A 17,292-nucleotide genomic window follows, 5' to 3' on the forward strand; every position below is an offset into this window, starting at 1 on the left:
CTCCGTCCACCGACATGCATTCACCATCCTGATCTCTAAAATGTACAACGGGCCTGAAACTGAATAGCTGTAATATTCTAATTGCATCCCAACCTCCAATTGTGTGTTTTGTCTGACACACACGACCTCTCGACGCCCTGTATGGACCGTCTGTGGTTAAGTTATGGTTTTAATCTGCCACGATAACCCGCGGAGTCCTTTCTCTCCATCCGCTCAGGAAACAGTCTGAAGGATTTGGATCCTTCACTTGGTGACTGGGTCCGGACGGCTCTTTGGTTGAAGCCTACGCTGTTTGTTTAGAATTGTAGTGCATTCCTCTGCAACCCACAGCATCTGTGTGGTGGCTGCTCTACTTGGTGCCAGAACGGAGGATTATGCCCTCAAATGTGTTAAATATCAGCATGTATATAGAGAGGAATCATCTCTGTTAGCTACTGGAATCTGAATGAACATAACATAAATATGGACTGTTCTTTGCTACTCTGCACATGGACATATGATTATGACCGCTTGGATTCTAAACCTGGGTTATACTGCACAGAGACACCCCAAGTAGCACCAATGACTCGGCCCAGTTACGGCCCAACTGCAGTCGCGTGCCGACATGGCTTTGTATTGTTTCTGTCGGACGCCGCAGAATCGGCCCGAGCCCATTAAGCCGAGCGGATAAGAGCCCGAGTACCAGCTGCGTGTGGGCTGTGTGAGAGCCATGTATGAGCCACGTACGAGCAGAGTAGGGGCCTAGTACGGGCTACGCATGGGCTGAGTATTCGACCCGAAAAAAAACATTGTACCTTTCTTTGCCCTTTGAGCAAAGAAAAAAGCAGACATTGACTCATTTAGGGACTTTTATTGTTTCATCAAAGCATTCTCTCAGATTCAGATTCTGGCTCCTTCTGTTCTCTGATGGCTCCCGCTATCCTGTGGTGGATCAATCTGTCTGCTTCTCTGCTTTCTCCCTCCATCTCTGTCTGAGGCCAGCTGCATCCACCTCTTCATATACCACTCCATCTCCTCATCAGGAGCTTGTGAATCTATATATATATAAACAGTGTATGTACTTGCTGTGTATGGGTTGCATGGCCACAGACCAGTCAGAGTGCCCATGCCGACCCCTGTCCAGCGCCGAAAACACCTACAATGGGCCATGAGGGGACCATGGAGCAATGGAAGAAGGTGGCCTGGTCTGATGAAACACCTTTTTTACTACATCATGACGATGGTCGGGGGTTAAGGTCCCGGTGAAAATAATTCCCTCTAAGCACAGCTTTAATTAGTACTGTACTGTAACAATAAAAAATAATGATTGCCATATTTGTTTTCCACGATGTCTAAAAAGAATGCACTCGATCATTTTGAATAAAATATCCCGCAGATCTGTTTATTTGGCAACATAATTTGTTTTAGATCAGTTTGACTTAGGCTGGATGTTTCGGAAATTGCTTCTTTACTACCTTAGATTTTCTGCTTCTTTGCATCTGGAACACGAATAAACTCAAAACTGCAATTATTTTATATCACATAACATAATACATGATACATGACATTTTATTTTCAATTTGTATTTCATTACACCTGTGCTACAATTCAAGAACACAGTTAAAAAGATGAATTGCCTGAAATGCAATACAGACATTTATTGGACAATAACATAAAATTGGAATTTTACTTATTACGAAAGGACTCGTCACTATTTAACGTCTTCTCTGTTTTCAATTGAAGCCCGCTACGTTTAGCTGCAGGAAGCCTCCTGGAGATTAAATGTATTTGAAACAGCCGTCTACTTAAACCAGAACTTGTCATTGTTATAAATCACCGTGTTGTCTGGGAAAATAGATTTGCACTCTCAGCCACCGACAGGTGACTGCTTGGTGCAGTGTTGGACAGTGATGACGTAGCGACGGAAACGTCACCATTTGATGCCGTGTGGGGCTACGATGACAGAGTAAAGTAATGACCTGGTGACCACTTTCTGTGATCATTTATCATTTTCCGGGTCCTAGCTTTCCCATACGTTCCGAGTAGATGAAACCCATCGTGGACTCCCGCAGTTTGTTTGTTTGGCTTCTTTGAATCCTGCAAAGTAAGGAGGGACACAATGTCACAGCCTTTCAAATGCGTAACAAAAAGAGCAAAAGTCCACGCCACGCAGCTCGCACCATACAAATGTGTGTTCGCAGCCACAACCAGTGCGTATATAACAAATTGGATGACGATGTCACAAAGCGTTTTACTCCACAAAAAACTTTGATGTCTGTGATGTCCCGGTTCTTACGAGGCCTCAACCGTAGAAAAGACATTTTAGATTTTAAACCTTAGAAAGAAAATTTTCCTAGGACATATTGTGTGTTATCACCGGGTGCGTTGCATTACATTTCACTGCATATATGTATGAAAGTATGTATATGTAAGTGAGGAATAAAACCTTTTGAATCTTGAAACCGTGTCGGTGGGTTCAGCGGTTGTCGTGTTCCAGACACTTTTAGCCCGAAAAATAGCAAGGGAATAATGATAATAAAAATTTAATAGTAAAAATCTGAACAAACAAACAACAAAATTGGCATTTTCAGTAAGATATTAAGTCCCTTTCTCAACAAAATATTTAATATATTTAAATTAATAGGAAAAGTATTTTGATAATGTTGAACTTACTTCAAAATATATGTTTCCCTATAAAATCTGTGACATTTGCACATTCTTTTCTAAATGTTATCTAACAACATTTACATTTGTCAAACTTTCAGACAATACTATTTGGCCCCCATTCGTTTATAAAGAAATCACACAAAGGTTTTGCAAACTTGTGATTCTAATACATGCTGTCTTTGTGACTTTTCTTCTGTTTTGTGTGACTGATTGTATAGTTCTGTTTTTCTTATTTGTATTTATTTATATTATTTACTTATTTTAAACAAAAGTAGTAACACTGATAATGAATAAATATTTATTTGGTTTATTTAATTGAAGAAGAGTGCACTTTCAAATACTTGTGTGTGTGGTTTTTTTGCCCTTTATATTGTCCTATAATGTAATATTTACTGTCTTTTCAAAGTTTGTTTAATTTTTTAACTTTTCTTCTGTTATGTGTGACAAATTGTACAGTAATGTTTGTATTATTATTATTTATTCATATTTATTTGAATAATAAGGGTAACATTGATAATGAAAATATAATTATTTGGTTTATTTAAAAAATGTGTCTACACTTATGTACGTACATTTTCAGAGATAAATTTTAGTTTATATTTTAGTTTGAGTTTAAATATTGCTATTATTATCTTTATATATATATATATTTTTTTTTTTAGTTAATGGGAAAAGCCTTTTGAGAATTATTTAACTACTGCAAAATATTTGCTTCCTTATAAAATCTGTGATATTTGCACTTTCTTTTCTAAATCTTTCCCACGACAATGATATCTGGTCAAACTTTCAAACAATACTATTTTGGCCTCATTTGTTTGTAAAGAAATCACACAAGGTTTTTATAACATGAAATTATAATTTGTCTATTTCCATGAAAACACCCATTGTGGTTTAGAATTTCAATGAAAGAAGATGGTATAAAATGAGGTTCATTCGTCACATACATATACATACTTTCATACATATATGCAGTGAAATGTTAATGCAATACACCCGGTGATTACACACAACATGTCCTAGACTGAACACAGTAGCTACCTAAGGAAATTTCTTTCTACTAGAGCAACTTTCTACGAGAGCATTTTAAGAGACTGTTCTTCTACTCTGCTTCTGTCTACCCACACCGTAATGTTTTGCCCTTCGGATTGGATCAGCCCCCATTGTGATCTGCTTTAACACAATGACCTGCGGGATGACTTTGTCCAAATGGTTATGTTGTTATTGAGTCTCATTGGTGAATTTGGAGATCCAGAACATCTCTACTGCAGCAATCAATCTGTTTTGTGGGGTGGCTCCATGTCACTGGAAGTCCTTCAGGCTGTGCCAGACAAGTTAGAACGGGTTCAGATCAGTCGACCTACAGTGCGGTAGTAAATGGAAAAGTAAAACATTTGTGCCTTGACACAGCATAAAACCAGCCGCACCCAGCTGTGATTCATATTAAAAGCCACTTACTCTGGTGGTGTTTGAACCAAGTCAACCCAGAACCCAGTTGAGTTCACTCACCAGAGAGACCAGTGCCCAGACTCCTCAACCTCAACACCAGCGGCGATTGGATCCGCTTCACGGCCTCTCCATCGTCCTGGATGACAGCAGGGGTTTTCATCGACTTTCCCGGAGCCGGGGCCGCGTGGAGGGCTGGGGGTGCTTGCTGAAGAAGAAATTCACCGGGTTTGGTGTGTCACAACAAGCTGGAAGGGATCCGTGGGGAGGTGGGAGCTCCCGGGACACCCTGGAGGTGTTTGTCACGACCACTGTCCATCCAAGATTTCCCCGAATGGCGGTGAGAGAGGAGGAAGCGCCGGCCAATCGCATCAATGAGTTCCTGGGAAGAGCCTGTCAAGCGGTCACAGCACTCGTTAGTTAGGCCAGCGAATGCAGGAAGCACAACCTCGAGTGAGTCTGAGAATGTGTCTCTTGCTACACTAATAATAAACGCTTTCTGTGAAGCGCTTTATTGACATTACTCACAGTACTACACTGTCACTTTCAAGATAATCTTGATAATAAGTGATATATACGTAAGTTTCTTACCTCGGACATATGCATATGTAATTTTTACAGAAACACACGGTTTCAAAATCAAATAATACATAATAATAAAATAATACAAAATCATTACAATGCAAATTAGAATGCAAATTGAATAACAAAAAAACAACATAAGTGTGTAAACTTCAATGATAGATTAGCCCAATCCATTGATTGTTTTAAGCAGCTCCTTAGAGCCTATTTTTATTTGTTTTTTATAAAACCTCTTGTCTCTGGTTTTGTCCTCTTCATTTACATTTTTCACCCTTTTCTCATTGTGTTTTTACTTTTTCTTTTATACTTAAGTTTGATTTTATTTTTTACACTGTTTTGATTATTTTCTGTTATTATTTTATAATTATATGTATTGGAGCCTCCCAGCCTAAGAATTTCACGAGTGTACTTGTACAACCAGAGTGACAATAAACATTGTGAATCTTGAATCTTTATAAACAGATGAGGGCCAAATAGTATTGTTTGAAAGTTTGACCAGATATCTTTGTTGTTAGATCTTATTCAGAAAAGAAAGTGCAAATATCATCTCCATTGCGCATGGAGAGGGAGACAAGGCGCACCACTGACACCACTTTCAGCCAATAATTATTAGACAAGTCTTAAGGGAATGTATACTTATGCATATTCTTTTATTAATTTATTAATTTATTATATACCATTTGATAAAGTATTAAACAGGGATTTTTCTCAAAAGGAGGACGAATGAGCGTCCGGCTCGAGGCTGAACCAAGAATTCTTGGTTCAGAATAAATGTATATGTTGATCATATTTATTGGTTATATATTATGAAATCACACTTGATTGAAAACTGATTAAAAAAACTCCTTTTAATTATCTATGTCTGTGTTTCTGTATTCCTGATGATATGGTGATAGAGTGCGGCCGGAGACGGCCCCGGCAAATGTGCCCGATGAGGGGTCCCAAACGCGGAGACGCCCACACCCCGAAAACGACCTTCTGTACACCACATTTAAGTGCAATGTCAATGAAATGTGTACGTTAATAGAGCCTAATAAGTTTAACCCATGTGTCGCCGAAGTGACGTCAGGCACAGCTGTCTGTCTGGAATGCTCACATGTGCCACATCATGGTGGTTGGTGCGCGCTACAGTGAGTTCTCACGGCACCGCGCCGGCACTGCCGAAGCCACGCAACCTGCGTTGTCTGAATCCAGTGACATCTGCACGGGCACAAAGTCAAACCGTCTAAACCTGTTGCGAGGAGAACCAAGAAGTGGAGCAGCGAAGCGGCGGAGGAACGGCTTGAGTGCCTGCGGCGCACGGACTGGGAGATGCTCAGAGCCGACAATGACAGTCTGGATGAGTACGCAGACTTTGACGTATATCAGCTGCTGAGAGGGCGGCTGTATACCGACACACACCAGGGTGAGTTAAATCAATGATAAGCCCAGTTTCACAGCCAAACAAATAGGAGGCATTTAAGAGTGTGCGACAGGAAAGGTGCTAAAGTGGCAAAATTCACATTTGGCAAGGCGGTTAAATACATTTGTATTAGTCCTTAGATATTAAGCCAAATTCCAAATTAATCGTAGTTTACAATAAACGTTATATTTTATAGAAAAAGCCAGATTCGTTGCCATTATAACATAAGGGTCCATTCCATTACAGACAACAGATGGCTTGATTTAAAAGAGGAGGAAGAGTTTAGGAGTGTTGACAGCGAAGGATTTAAAGTCGAAAAACACAAGTCTGGCACGGCAGTTATTGGCATTGCTGCAATTGCTGCGGCTAAGCTGGAACCCATGCATATTTTTCTTTGATACTCTATCTCCTTTTCTCTCCCTTTGTTTTACATGAGCCATCATTACTGAAGATAGTCTGCGACTTATAAATCACGGATGAACAATAGTTGGGGAAGAGATGTTTAACGGGCAGTTGCTGTGTTAAAAGTCCAAGGGTTGGTTTCGCGGACAAGGCCTAATTTTAGGCCAAGGCAGATTAGGCCTATTTTTAGACAAAATCACACGTTAAATCTGGACTAATGAAAATGACCTTTCTTGGTCGTGGTTTAAAATAATCTCAGACTTGCCCTAGTCTTGGTTAGAACTAATCTATGTCTAAGTAAAGGCTTGAAATTTAACCTGGCCAGGGACATGTTTATTTTTGGATGAATGGTTGTGGGCGTCCAGGTCGAGCTTGACAATAGAGAAGATGGATTATCTGGACCCGCACCAAGTCAAGCAGAAGGAGCAGACTAGTCCTTCATTACCTTCACCTGGGATTTCTTGGTCTAGAACTAATTTGTCTTAAATTAAGCAACGTCTCAGGAAGGCATTTTTAAATTCTGATGAGTTTAAGTAGGATTATCTTAGTCCTGATTTAGATTAAACCCCCGTCTGCGAAAGTGTAAGGCAAGTCCGATGGGCTGCCGGGCTTAAGTAGACCCCCCGCCGTGCCCAATCTGTGTTTTATAATTTGTTTTTAATGTAATTTTAAGATTGTTTTTTAAACTACAGTTACATTTGGGTGGCTCAGTTGGAAACATGAATATGGTTAGAGATGCCTCGGTGAGGAATTTTCCCCATCGGTTTATAAATTTATGACAAGACAACATATTCGTCCGTGACGCTCAATATCTGTAGATGCTACTGCGCATGTCTGCCGGCCACAAGGACTCGGTAGAAACTGCTTTCTCTCAAATATCGCACTTAACGGCTGAAAGGGGACCCACTACGCTGTTCCAGCTGCTGCGGTCAGGCAAGCGCCTCCGCAGTCACACAGCGTAGAACAGAGAGACTGAAACTGAGTTTTTTTCCCACAAGCCATTAGAACTGTCAATGCTGACCTCACCAGGGGTCCTCACTGAGCCACACACATAGGCTCCACTACCTTACTGTATGTAGCATACTGTACCGCATACTGTACTGTATGTAGCATACTGTACCGCATACTGTGTCACTGCTCAGGGTTGTTCGTGATGCCGTATTGCTGCGCCGTACTGTTGTATACTGTGCTGTATTATCCCAAACACTACCTCACACTATTCACATTCACATGCCACTTTAAGTCACATGCCACTTTAATGCACATATCTGTATATACATAGGCATATTCCTTCTATCTATTCCATTTTATTTCTTTTTATTTTTATTGTATTTTATTCTATATATTTTTATTTTATTCTATAAGTATTCAACTTACTGTATTACGTTTTAGGAGTCAGTTAGTCGGCCTATAGAAAGACATTTTTTATTTTAATTTTATTTTTTCCTAGGACATATTGTGTGCTATCACCGGGTGCGTTGCATTACATTTCACTGCATATATGTACGAAAGTATGCATATGTAAGTGACGAATAAAAATCTTGAATCTCTTGAATCTTGAATCTTGAATCTTCTTTTCACCAGGTCAATATGATACAATTTGATACAGAATGCGGTGGCGCGACTGGTATTCAACCAGCCAAAGAGGGCACATGTCACTCCGCTGCTCATCGAGCTCCACTGGTTACCTGTAGCCGCTTGGTTACCTGTAGCCGCTGGGTTACCTGTAGCCGCTGGGTTACCTGTAGCCGCTGGGTTACCTGTAGCCGCTGGGTTACCTGTAGCCGCTGGGTTACCTGTAGCCGCCCGCATCAAGTTCAAGTCTCTTATGCTGCCTACAGAGTGATTGCTGGAAATGCTCCCGCCTACTTAAATGCTCTTGTAAGAGCACATGTTGTCCCCCGCATGCTGCGCTCGTCAAATGAGCGTGGCCTGGCTCTGCCGGCCATACAGCCACGGCAATCCAGGCTATTCTCATTTGTAGTTCCACGTTGGTGGAACGAGCTGCCAAAAATGACCAGAGCGGGGAGCTCCCTCTGTCTTTAAGAAGCACTTGAAGCCCCAGCTCTTCAGTGAGTACCTCCTGTCCTAACCTACAATTACTTAGCACCACCTTGCAGTATTTATTGTTACACGAATGTTGTTGTTACACTAATCTCTGTCGCAATGTAGCTTGAATGTTATTCTCCCTTGTAAGTCGCTTTGGATAAAAGCGTCTGATAAATGACTAAATGTAAATGTAAATGTAAATGTAATATAGGTCTCTGAGGTCCCCAAAACATGTCTTTCAATTTTTTTGCTTTGAAATACCACTCACATTATGCATTCCAGCCATTCTAACATGCCTCAAAACCATCCTGTCCCTGACGCTAGGTTATTTTGTTCCCCGCCCTCGCTCCCCCTGTGCCCTTCAGAAAGTGCGTTACCGTGTTCCTTGTGAAAGCATGGTATTGATAACACTGTTAGTATTGTTCAAATTTGAGGTTTTTTCTACTCGATGAACGTGGGTGCTGATACACAAAAATGAACTAATTGGGTTTTATTTCTATTAACAAAAAATTGCTAAATGACAGTGTGGGTAATGTTATAGGTGTATGGCTGAATGCTGTGTGACGCCAGTAACCACAGCAACCACAACAACAAAGGCTCCAGAAGGAGGGTGTGTAGTGATCCAACAATGCAGTCAGTGCCGCTAGAAGTAAGGGCCCCATTTATTTAGCTTTTGTCTGAAAGTTTGGATCTCTTGGGTAAGCACAGCCAATCAGGACTTAAATAAGTTTTTTTGAGAAGTGAAAAATAATATACTGTTGGTAAACTATATAAGTGCCCAGCATTTCAAGGCTGCAAAACCAGTAGCCAATCAGTTTTTTTTTCACGTTTTTTGTAGAGTGCAAAAACTTTGATGTTATTTATTTTAATTTAATTAAATTTATTTCATTTTGTTTAGCAAGACCGTACATTGTCAGATTCTTTGTAAGACTCTGCTATAGTTGTTCATTTTTTTAAAATAAATGATTGATTTTTAACAACACGTTATGTAGTCATATTTTCAAATCTCCAGTCAACTTTTAGCACTGACTTAATATTAGGCCACATTTTTGAATACTCAATTCCGCAATTCCATCCGGGATTCTGTTATCACAGAAACTAAAGGCCTATACCTATACTTTAGCTACCAAGAAAAGATTTTTAAATATTTCAGTTTTTCTGAGAGACTCACAAAGATGTATGATGAGGGGTTATTTATATTTTTTGAGACCTGTTGTCATGCCAACTAGCCAATTTTAGTTTGTTTTTTTCCCAAACTTTTATTGTTGTTTTTCATCATTTAGTGGTATTGGTATGAAATTGGCATATTGTCAAAGTAAAAGTTATTGTCCAAATTAATGATGATTGGATAACCCTGTAAATAACCTAATATTAACATAAAAACAATAAAAAATAAAAGCTTTAAGATGAAAAACACTTTAAAATTGAATTCACGTTCTGGTTTTGTGCGAAGATGTTTGTTTCTTTTTTCATCATTATTGTTATAATTCGGGTTCAAACCCCGAAGGAGTATAACCTTATTGTTTCTCTGCCGGTTCATTATTCCTTGTTCCCTGCTGTATCAGAAATTGCGGTGAGATTGGAGAGATTGGAAATTGGTCCAATAACTGGCAATGATGTGCAAACACTTCCCAAGAAACATGAGCCCAATCAGTGATGGCGCTGTAATTAAGGCCCAAAAGCGTAATTTGGAAAGGCCTTGACCCTCACACCATGACTCCGAATGACTTGACTTGAATTTGACCAACAACTCCAGCTCAATGTGTGCTATAAAAAGCGCCTCGGACCATAAAAGTCTGTCATAATGGATTTTTTGCTAATTTGCAATTAGTGAAAAACAGTAATGTGACATCTACATTTTGGATTTTGAATGTATCAACACCAAATTTGGTATTCTGAGATAAACATTTCTATAATAAATGAGCAAGATTGGTCCAAAAACATGGATGCTGTTAACCAAAAAAATGGCGGGACATATCAGAAAATTGCCTATAACTCATCAACCATTTGTCTAATCATCATAAATCTTGGTAGATATCTTCAGTCTGTGTTTGGGAGTAGGTCTACCAAAGCATTTTGAGCCCAACCCATAGGGGGCGCCATAAATGCCACAAACGTGAATCTGAAAACCCAGTTGACAGAATTTCACCAAACTTGGTGCACATGGGGCAAGTATTAACCAAAATCCGAAGTGGCATATTGATTGGTGCATGCGGGCGTGTGCAATGTTTTTTGAGTTGATGGCGGCCATGTTTTTGGACCGATCTTGCTCATTTATATTAGAAATGTGTTTCTCTGGCGGGTTGATGTGCGACCCAGTGGGGGGTTGCCGAGAAGGCCCTGCCACGGGGGTGCAGGGTCTCCTCGTGCTCTCTGGGACTGGTTTATGCTCCTCGGGGCCAGGCGTGGGTGTTGCTCCGCGGGCTTCTCTGGGGGCTGTGGGGTCTTCTGTGACGGAAGGGCGGGGTGCTCGTGGCTATCCTGCGGTCGTGGGGTGCCGATACGGCCGTGAGACTCAGGGGTGGCTTCGGGGCCTTTTCCGCTGCTAGGGGGTGCAACGATATAATACTGACCTCATACACCCGAACCAAGTAGGACAAGTCCTGTACACTCACCGGTGGACACACACACACACACACACACACACACACACACACACACACACACACACACACACACACACACACACACACACACACACACACACACACACACACACACACACACACACACACACACTCCCTCCTGGTTGCATCCTTCTCCTTTTCTCCCTCATTTACTGCCATAACTATGACAGGAAGAGGCCACGTGACCAGTTTCTGTTCCAGTTTTCCTGGAATGAATGAACTCTGTTTTGCTGTGAAAAGTTGTCATCTGACATTTCGATGTTTGTTTTACCATGTACATGTTGTTGTTTGGTTCTATGTTTATGTTTTTACATCTACAAGTTATTGTTTGTATATGTTTATTTGTCTCACGCGTGGTGATTCTCCCCCTCTTGGAGTAGTGATTAGTTGTTTAAAGACAAAAACATGGTTCAATCTTCTCCAAAGAGGGGGTTGGTGGTGGTTGTGTGCTCTGCTTGTCCCACAGCTCGTCCACAGGACAGGGTTATTGCAGCAGTTGTTGATGATTAAAGAATGAATACAGAGTTGAGTTGCAGGTTGACAAGTTGAACTCCACTTGCAGACTAACTCTGTCCTACATAAAAAGGAACATATACTCTGTGTAAAATAGCACAACACAGGTTAAAAAATATGTTTTCTGGTCCCGCAATACTGTATACCACATTGGGTGTTGCTACGGTCAAAATTCAAAAAGTACATTATATTACTCGTTTTCATTTTATGCAAATGAGCAAAAAGTAATTCATGGCAGACTTTTATGGTCCAAGATGATTTTTGGATATTGACTGTATCAACACCAAATTTTGTATACATCATTTAAGGATTGAGAGACACAATTCTATTATAAATGAGAAAGATTGGCCGAAAAACGTTGGCCACCATCAATCAAAATATCTTCGCACAGGGCAGGAAAAAGGCTATAACTCAAGCTGTCAACTCAAGCAATCCTGGTTAAACTCAGAGGAGACATCCCACACTATGTCCTAAATGTACACACCAAATTGTATTTAAATCAGATAAAGGGGGTGCAAATGTCAGAACACTGTGTGTGCAATTATTGAAATGCTGCATACAGTGTGATGATGTGTGTCACTGGTCTCACTCCTTTAAACAGAAATAAATGAACTGAAGTGACTTTGCTCGGCTTTGTGAAGCCTGAAACCCGCTCGTTGCTACTTGCGGCTTTAGTTTTGGCTGTTTGGGCTGCTTTCTTCTGTTGAGTGCAAAAAGGTTTGAACCCAGGAATTGTGAATTGTATGTTTATTATTATGATCAGAAATATCAGGGGGATTTTTTATATTTGCTTTCCCATTGTTTCCCGTTTTTTTCTATCCTCACCAGACATTACCATAGAGTTGAATGTGATGATGGATCTTAAATTAAAAAGCTAATCTTGTGATATACTCTTTGTTGTCAATGTTTCCATTATTACTGTAATTATGAATTTCAAGTCTCAGTCTGTAACCGTTTTTGTTTATAAGATGACCGTCCCACGTCTCCACGGGACCAAAGATGAGAAATCGCCAGCATGCAAATCAACTTATTAATAGTTTGGTTTGGGCTATGACTCGGAGCAATAATATAGAGCAATGACTCCGGCTCTCTATCTCTCTCAATCACACAACACCCACCCACCTCAAAATCTTTCTGATTGCTCTCTATCTGTCTCCCTGTCTCTCTCTTTCCTTCCTGTCCCAAATCACAGCATTTTTAATCCAGACAGCGGAACACCGTGATGTCTAGGTTGTCAGATTTTGACCACTGGCGTGACAGCTGGTACAGTGTGGTAGAGACACACCAGAAGTAATAAGATAGCTCTCCCTGTGAAGTCAAACTGATTTTTTCTTCTTTTTTAAGGCCTAAAATGGGGAAATTAGGTATTGGGGTAAAAGGTTAGTATCCGGCTAAAGCCTCTTTCACGCATAGTTCCCGGTAAATTACTGGGATGATCTTTCAGGTACCACTAGTGATTTTGCTGGTTGTGAAAATGCCATAGAATGAACCTGTATTATAATTATTATCATTTCTAATCTTTTCAAATGGTAATAGAGTTGTACTTGCCCTCTGGCACAGAGACACAGACAATGGGGTAGAACAGCAGTTAATTTTAAGTAGTGGGCAAGCTGGAACAAGTCCAGAGCAGATGGAATACATGTCATGACAAGGGCTCCTCTCCTGTGTGTGTGTGTGTGGGGATGGGGGTTTTACCTGTTGCTTATTGATTACTCTAACGAGCAACAGGTTCAAACCACACCATTCCCACACTACACCATCTCGTGCCTTTTTACATATGCCAGAAAAGATGGGGTGGGGGACGGTCCGGAAGATGGCGGTAATGCAACACTTAGATGCTGTCATAAAACTTAACAGAAGAAGAAGATGGGGCAATGCCAGATGTACATGTATCTGGCAGAAGACATCTCTTATTTTTTTCAGGAAAACAATGGGCAAGGAGCTGTTTTTGTCTGGTGAAAATGTTCTTTTAATGTATTTAATATTCAACAAGTTTGACCTTCATTGTTTTTGATAGTAGTTTTTGGTAAAAAGGAGCTTGTTTGTAAACAAGTGGAAAATACTTGTGGGATACTTTCTGTAGCACCTGCATACTCAGATCTGTGCAGCAAACAGGGCATGCAGCAGTGCAGACCTAGTAATGTCCAACATGTAAAACCACACAAATGCATGTCTCTAAGAAGTTACAGGTATATATCCTCCACTGACGCACCCCTAAAGAATGCCCATGAGGAGGACATGCCCATGGTGGAGTGTGCAGGCAGGCCCTGTGGGGCCTCCAATGACTGGCTCCTGTAAGCCAGGTCTGTGGCCTTCACTAGCCAATGAGCCAATCGCACTGTGGATAGGGGCCCACCCTTTGCTTGGGCGCCGAAGCACACAAACAACTGGTTCCCATGCCTTAAGTACTAAGTGCGGTGATGACCTTCGGAGTGAAAGATGCATTAAGACACCTGACCACTATATCTCCTCCACCTACTAACTGCATGCAGCTGGCATACTCGTTTTGTCAAGGCGAGTGCCAGCAATAGAGGCGTAACAGTCTTGATGTCAAGAAAGAGTCTTGATGTCTGCGGTGTGCATGGGCTCAAATGAAAACCCTAGGCAATAATGATGCACAGGTATACGGCGCATCGGTGGGTTTAATTAAATGTAGTGTGGTGTGTTACCATGAGGTGTGAAGGTGATAATGCACTTTGTTGTACATCACTGATGAATGGGTTTGTCGGTAGCCTGGAGTGCTAGTTGCTTGTTTGTGTGTTGGAAGATTAGGACTGATAGTGCAACCACTGTATGAAATCTCCAAAAGTTGACTTCCAAGTGCTTCGTTGACTATTCCCATGTGTGGCAAGAAGAAGCCATGAGAGGAGGCTGATGCTAGGCTCAGGGCAGTAAATATTTACTTTGGAATGACAGTGTGTCCTTTTTAAACGTTAATGGAGAGAACATTCAGAACAACTTTGACCTAAAGTACGCTCAAAAACCCCTGTCAGAAAATTTACACGAGAGGGCTATTATCTACTTAGTAGCCGCTCACACTACCCAGTAAGGACTGACAAGGTTGGTCTGGAAACCCCAGTTAGCTACTTCCATTAGCTGGATAAATGGATCTCAATTTCAATCTCCGCTTGATTCATCAATGGATTAAGGATGCGAGTCTGTCTTTATTTCATCTTTCAAACAACCATTTCAATAGTCATCCATTGTTTGAACACCTGAAAGTTATCATGTATGCTAATGAGGTCACCATCATTCACTGGTCGCACAGAGATAAGTTGAAAATAGTCTGCAGCCAAAACTTATTTCAATATTGTGGCTCTAACGTAATATTCATTCATAATCAATCTTGTGAAATGTATATAACGTGTCCTCTAAATAATGAGTTTTCTAAAACAGAGTCATGATGTCTCTGCAATGTATGATTTATTGGTCAGCAGGGGTAGATCCAGGACGCTGATTTAAGTCATAGGTTTAACGTCTTCGCCTTCAGGTTGCATAATCGAGCAGGAAGTGCCATTGTCACTCTCAGTCTGGGTTTTGTACATCGAGTACAAGGATCAGTTTACAGGCTTTGTATTTTCACACAGGACATATTTGGTAGCAAAGAGTCATACACTAAGATCAGACACCAGTCCAGTTGGTCAGGAGAGTCACACCCTTTCTGTCAAGGTCAACCTCCCAGGTCAGCCCGATTCCAAGAATAGAGTGTTCTTACAGCCACTGAGTCTCCTTACTGTTAGCAAGGGCATCGATGAGGGGCGGAAACCGTGAATGAAACCTGGTAGGGGCCCCTAAATGTTGAGAAAATTATTTGTTTGTTAGACAAAAATATTGAATGACAATATGTAAGGAAAATTAAAAAGTATAACCGTAACCATATCAGGCATCTCTATCCAAACATCCCAAAAAGAGGAGAAGGGTTTAATGGCTAGTGCAGATGGCTTGCCGAACTGCCTAGGCTTACTTAAACTGACCATGGTGTATTGTATTGCTTTCTCAGCCTGGTCAGTCCATGTAAATGGATAGTAAATATTAGTTTGCAATTCTACAGTGGAATTTTTATCTTAGGCGATCCTCTTGTGGTCCCAGACCTATTCTAGTACTTTTCAGTATACAGAATCCCTTACCGAGAAAGACACCTCCGAATGGAGTTTCTGTTCGTATCTTATCTAGGAAATGTTGCGGTGACTCAACGGCGTTCTCAGGCTTCCGGTGCCCCATCTACTTTGTTTGTAGGGGATATTGGGACTGTCCGTGGATTTTCCCTTTAACACTGAGTTTGTCATCGATTCACATCAAGCATCCTGTTCGTGACACCAAATTCGTCATTCATTTAAATGTTTTTATCATCCATAGAGACAGAAAAACAGTTAAAAAATTATTTAAAAAGATAAAAAATTAGAAAGACCTGAAAAATAACAGGTCATGTCCAAAAATGAAATATACGGTGCTATACAATAACTTATGAAATAAACTTATGAAATGACGCAGAACGATGAATGTACAATAAGCCTAACATTAAATATAAAATTTTAATAAGCCTTTCCACCAAAAAACAAAGATTGACAGTACATACTGTACACCGCTGTATTAACCAATTCACACTATAATGAATTCACATAATCATGCTATTAATGTGTATTTTCTCCTATTTATATCTGTGCAGAGATATTTGTTTTCGATACTATATATATTAAAGCCACTTTGTTTCTCCCTCAGGGTCATTCAATGCCAATTTACGCCCCTCAGAAACGCTCTTCAAAGCGATCTTCTGGTTGGGGTACTTTAACAGCTGCCTCAACCCAATAATTTACCCATGTTACAGCCGTGGATTCAAGCAGGTAATACCATCGCTGCTATATATATTATTTTTGTGCGGTGATCAATGACCAAAGTGCTGTTACTATCACAGTTGTTGCTATTATTCTTCCTGGAATTCTATGTAAACCACGTAATTAGTGCTGCCGCAGACATTTTTTACAACTAAAAGGGAATATTTGTACTTCAGTTGCAGGTAGTAGTGCAGTGGTATTCAAACTGTTCACATTTTGCCATTGTCCTTTGCTGAGATTTGTCGTGCTTTACTCTGCGCAGGCCTTTATCCGAATCCTGCGCTGCCAGTGGAAAAAGAAGAAGGGCTGGCAGGCCTACTACAGCTACCGCCGCCAGCAGGTTTCCAACGCCTAGTCCGCCCTCAACGGCAGCCAACAGACTCTGTCCTCCGTCAACCCCAGCCCGCACTCCGTGGCCTCTCGACTGGCTCCCACCCAGGGGACCAGGTGCGGCTCCTCCTCGTTGGCCTTGTCCTTACCCAGGAGCCCCTGGGTAAGGACCATGGCCAGCCTACCGGGCGGACCATGGCTCTCCCCGGGCTGGGCAGGTGGATCCCGGGATCCCCCCTGGCTCGGGGGGTTAGCGCAATTAGCCAACAGGCTAAAACAAAACCAAGGGGCAGAGGAGTCCCAGATACAGCCGGACACTGCAGCGGGGACACCCGAGTCCAAGCCGTGACCTCATAGCCGTGACTACCATCGTAACATCAGAAGACCTGACCCCAAATTTCTCACAGTGTGTATTGTGAAAAGAGTTTATTTTGAAAGAAAATCTGAATTTGAAGTTGATATACTC

At 41.1% G+C, this 17,292-nt stretch overlaps 1 protein-coding gene across 1 annotated transcript in view; it reads left to right on the top strand.

Annotated features, from left to right (window-relative positions):
* Window positions 1-16,858, top strand: part of LOC307240267 (alpha-1A adrenergic receptor-like) — a 30,007-nt gene extending 13,149 nt beyond the window's left edge. The window contains exons 3-4 of the mRNA XM_080013994.1: window positions 16,384-16,505; window positions 16,759-16,858. Of these exons, the coding sequence (XP_079870120.1) occupies window positions 16,384-16,505; window positions 16,759-16,851 (215 nt within the window). The 3' untranslated portion in view covers window positions 16,852-16,858. The remainder of the gene's footprint in view (window positions 1-16,383; window positions 16,506-16,758) is intronic.
* Window positions 16,859-17,292: the final 434 nt, after the last annotated feature.

Source organism: Zeus faber (assembly GCF_960531495.2).
Source record: "Zeus faber genome assembly, chromosome: 14".
Taxonomy (NCBI): domain Eukaryota; kingdom Metazoa; phylum Chordata; class Actinopteri; order Zeiformes; family Zeidae; genus Zeus; species Zeus faber.